Raw genomic sequence first — 4,273 nt, 5'->3', positions numbered from 1 at the left:
TGAGATGGAGCCGTTGGAGCATTTTCAGTGAAGACATGACACGACCTGACTCACAGCAACAGGATCGCTGCCGCCTGTGAGGAGAAGGGCCCTGGGTGGCAGGTGATCGGGTGGCACCAGGGCCCCAGTTCAGGAGTGAGAGGTGGTGGAGACTAAGGAGAGGAGTGGGCCCAAGGGATGAGAGAGACACAGAAAGGACTGGAGATGCAGGATGAGGAAGAGGAGCAGAGGGAACGAATTCTAAAGCAGTGTAGTTCTCAGATTTAAATATGTTGTTATATAGATTTTTTATTAAATCTATATCTACAGGTCTTACCAAGATATTTTTTGCATCTAGTATTTACTATATTCTGTGACGCTGCCTGAAAACCAATTGCCTCCTTATGCTAATCAGTTTAACATGTGTCTAGATAAAATATAAAATGTGTCTGGATAAAATATGTGTTTAGATAAAATATACACACTGCTTAGATGTGAATAATGCATACAAATAGGCGATGCAGGAGCACTGGTGAAGGGCATTTTGATTGCATGAAACATTGCAACTTTGAGGTTCTTCAAGTTTGTACATACTCCTGGTTGAAATACTTAGTATCAAACTGTGCTTCCATGTGCTTCCATGTATTGAGGATATGAGGGGAACTCACACAGACAAACTTAGGGCTATGGAATGAAGATTGTTTTTAGAAACAAAGAAGAGGATCATAGGGGAGGGGAGGGAAAAATAAAATAAGATGGAATCAGAGAGGGAGACAATCAATAAGAGACTCTCATAGGAAACAAACAGGGTTGCTGGAGGGGAGGTGGGTGGAGGGATGGGGTAACTGGGTGATGGGCATTAAGGAGGGCACAGGATGTAATGAGCACTGGGTGTTATATACAACTGTGGAATCATTGAACTCTACCTCTGCAACTAATAATATACTATATGTTAATTAATTGAATTTAAATAAAACAATAATAATTAAAAAAGAAAAGAAAACACGAGAGCTCGACCTGCTGGAGCTTAGTAGCACCTGTGAGGAATCGAAGCTAAATTATCTCAACTCTGTGAGACAAAAGCTCAGAGCTTTGTGGAAAATAGAAAACAAGTACCTACAAAGCTTTAATATAAGGTAAGAAGGTGCCTGAGAACTCGGAGGGATTCCTTCCAGCTGGAAGTACCATTTGGAGGTGAACCTTGAAGAAGAGTAGAACTGGGGTGTGTGGATGAGGGGACTGGGTTGGAGGATGAGCTGAGTGGAGAAGCAGACATACGGAACTCCCAAGAATATCCAGTTATTAAGCCAGTGTGTGCAGACAGCTGGTGGAAGGTAAGATTTGAAAGGGAATTTGGGGTCTGTTTGTAGGGAGCTAGGAATATGAAACTAAAAAGTATGAGCTTTAATTGGAGCCATGAGAGTTGTGTTGTTTTTGTTTTTGTTGTAAGTGCTTTTTAAAATTAATGTTTTTTACTTTGAGCTAATTGAAGACTCACATGCAATTATTTTTTTTTTTAAAGATTTTATTTATTTGTCAGAGAGAGAGAGCGAGTACAGGCAGGGGGAGAGGAAGAGGGAGAAGCAGGCTCCCCATCGAGCAGAGAGCCCGACGCGGGACTCAATCCCAGGACCCCGGGATCATGACCTGAGCCAAAGGCAGCCGTTTAACCGACTGAGCCACCCAGGAGCCCTGACTCACATGCAATTATAAGAAATAATAGAGATCCTGAGTAACTTTTACTCAATGGTAATACCTTGCAAAACTGTAGTCAGTATTACAACTAAGATATTAACATTGATATAATCCACTGCTCTTATTCAGGTTTCCCCAGTGTTACTTGTACTCATCTGGGTATGTGTTTAATTCTATGGAATCTTATGATATATATAGGTTTGTATATCCATAAACAGAGTCAAGATATAGCCCAAACATTTTTTTTCTAATAATTTTTTTAAAAGATTTTATTTATTTATTTGAGAGGGACAGAGAACAAGTGGTGGGAGGGCAGAGGGAGAGAGAGAGAAAAGCAGGCTCCCTGCTGAGTAGGGAGCCTGATGTGGGGCTCGATCCCAGGATCCGGAGATCATGACCTGAGCCAAAGGCAGATGCTGAACCAACTGAGCCACCCAGGCACCCCTTTTCTAATAATTTTATACTTTAAATGTTATATATATAAGTTCTATTATACATTTTAAATTAATTTTATAAAGTGAGAGATTTAGCCTCAAGTTTGTTTGCTTGTGTTTTTGTCTGTGGATGTCCAGTTGCTCTAGCACCATTTATTGAAAAGACTATCCTTTTGCACTGAATTGCCTTTGTGCCTTTGTCAAAAATCAGCTGAGCATATGTGTGGGCCTATTCCTGGGTTCTCTATTCTGTTCCATTGATTTATATGTCTATTTCTCTGCCAACATTACAATGTTTTAATTACTGTAGCTAAATCATAAGCCTTAATATGAAATAGAGTGATTCTTCTCACTTTATCTCTCTTTTTCGAGTGTGTTAGTTCTTCTAGGTACTATGCCTTTCCATATAAATTTTAGAATAAGCTTGTCTATGTCTACAAAAAACCCACAATCCCAGTAAGGATTTTGGCAAGAATTGCATTAAATCTATAGATCAATTTGGAAGGAACTGACATCTTTACTAGGTTGAATCTTCTTATACACGAACATATTATGGCTCTATTTAATTTGCTTTCTTTTATTAGCATTTTGTAATTTTCAGCATTCAGATCCTTTATGTGTTTTGTTAAGTATATACACTGTATTTCATTTTCTTTATAACTGTAAATAATACTGTGTTTTTAATTTTGGTTTCCATGTAACCTGTGTTACTATATAAAAACATCCATTTATTTTCAACCTACCTGTGTCATTAAATGTGAAGTGAGTTTCTTCTCACTTCAAACACCAAACCAAACCAAACCAAACCAAACAACAGAGTCACAGTTATGCTGTCTGACAAAGTACAACTTAGTAGCTTTGTGAGTCTTCATTGCAATGTTGTTTAGACATTTCTACAGGAAGGGGCAAAACCACTTTAGGGATCAGATTCTGATGTTCAGGGATTATCAAGATTGTGCTACCACTGTAGTGAATTAACAAAAAGGAAACTGATCTCTATGAGAATCTCTAGCTGGGGTTTTCGACCGAAACTCCAGGCTTAAAGAGAAAATTCCCGTTCCTTCATCTCCATTCCCAGGGCGAGCTCACTCTCTGGCATCCAGTTTCTTGGGGGTGAGTTTTCTTTTAGAAGAGTCGGGAGGAGAAGGAAGGAACAGGAGTTCAGCTCAAGTCGAGGGATTCCAGGAACGGAAAGGGACAAAAGCGGGCTGATCCCAGCCTGGTATCTCTCCCTGGTGTCTCTTCCAGAAAGACCCTGGGCCAGGCCTCAGGGAGACAGTGAGACAAAGAGCGCTCTGTGCAGTTGGAGAGGAATCAGGGCAAAGCCCGGGGCTCGTGGAAGGCCTGGCTCTGGAAGTCCCAGGCCTGAGAGCCTGGAGCGTCTGGGGCAGGGAAGCCCAGTCCCTTACTCTGCGTGTTTCTCTTCTCGCTCTCACAACCCGTCAGGTTCTCCCCTCTGGATACTCATGACGTAGTCCCAGCTCGCACTCCCACTGTCCGGTTTCTAGAAAAGCCAACCAGCGTCACCGCGGTTCCCCGCCAGTCCGTGCCGCAGACCCGCCGGGACTTAGTTCCTCCAGACCCCAGGGATGAGAGTCGTGATGCCCCGAACCCTCGTCCTGCTGCTGTCGGGGACCCTGGCCGTGACCAAGACCTGGGCGGGCGAGTGCTGGGGCGAGAGGAAAGGGCTTCTGCGGCGGGAGCAAGGGAGGAGCCTCTCCGCAGCCCCCGCTCCCGGCCCCGCCTCCGCCCTGCTCTCGCGCCCTCGGTGCCCCTCCCCTGCCCTCCCGGCCGCCTCCCCCTGGGCCCCGGCCCCGCGCCGGGACGAGGGTCGCGCGGGGTCTCAGCCCCTCCGCGCCCGCAGGCTCCCACTCCCTGAGGTATTTCTCCACCGCCGTGTCCCGGCCCGGCCGCGGGGAGCCCCGCTTCGTCATCGTCGGCTACGTGGACGACACGCAGTTCGTACGGTTCGAAAGCGACGCGGCGAGTCCGAGGATGGAGCCGCGGGCGCCGTGGATGGAGCAGGAGGGGCCGGAGTATTGGGACCGAAACACCAGGAAGGCTAAGAACCACGCACAGACTTTCCGAGTGAACCTGCACACCCTGCGGGGCTACTACAACCAGAGCGAGGCCGGTGAGCGACGTGGGCTCCGGTCCCCACGGAC

General features: G+C 45.8%; 1 protein-coding gene across 1 annotated transcript; it reads left to right on the top strand.

Moving 5' to 3' along the window:
• Nucleotides 1-3,660: 3,660 nt before the first annotated feature.
• On the top strand, nucleotides 3,661-4,261 carry LOC145718150 (class I histocompatibility antigen, Gogo-A*0101 alpha chain-like; the record flags this gene model as incomplete). The annotated part of the gene is made up of 2 exons (XM_081809599.1): nucleotides 3,661-3,770; nucleotides 3,973-4,261. Coding segments are annotated over exons 1-2 (362 nt in total), but the record flags the coding sequence as incomplete, so codon positions are not given.
• Between the last annotated feature and the right edge of the window lie 12 nt (nucleotides 4,262-4,273).

Source organism: Leptonychotes weddellii, unplaced genomic scaffold, assembly GCF_054177405.1.
Source record: "Leptonychotes weddellii isolate Sample4059 unplaced genomic scaffold, ASM5417740v2 HiC_scaffold_11277, whole genome shotgun sequence".
Lineage (NCBI taxonomy): Eukaryota > Metazoa > Chordata > Mammalia > Carnivora > Phocidae > Leptonychotes > Leptonychotes weddellii.
Note: the sequence above shows the minus strand (reverse complement) of the source record. Positions and strands in the feature narration are given on the sequence as shown.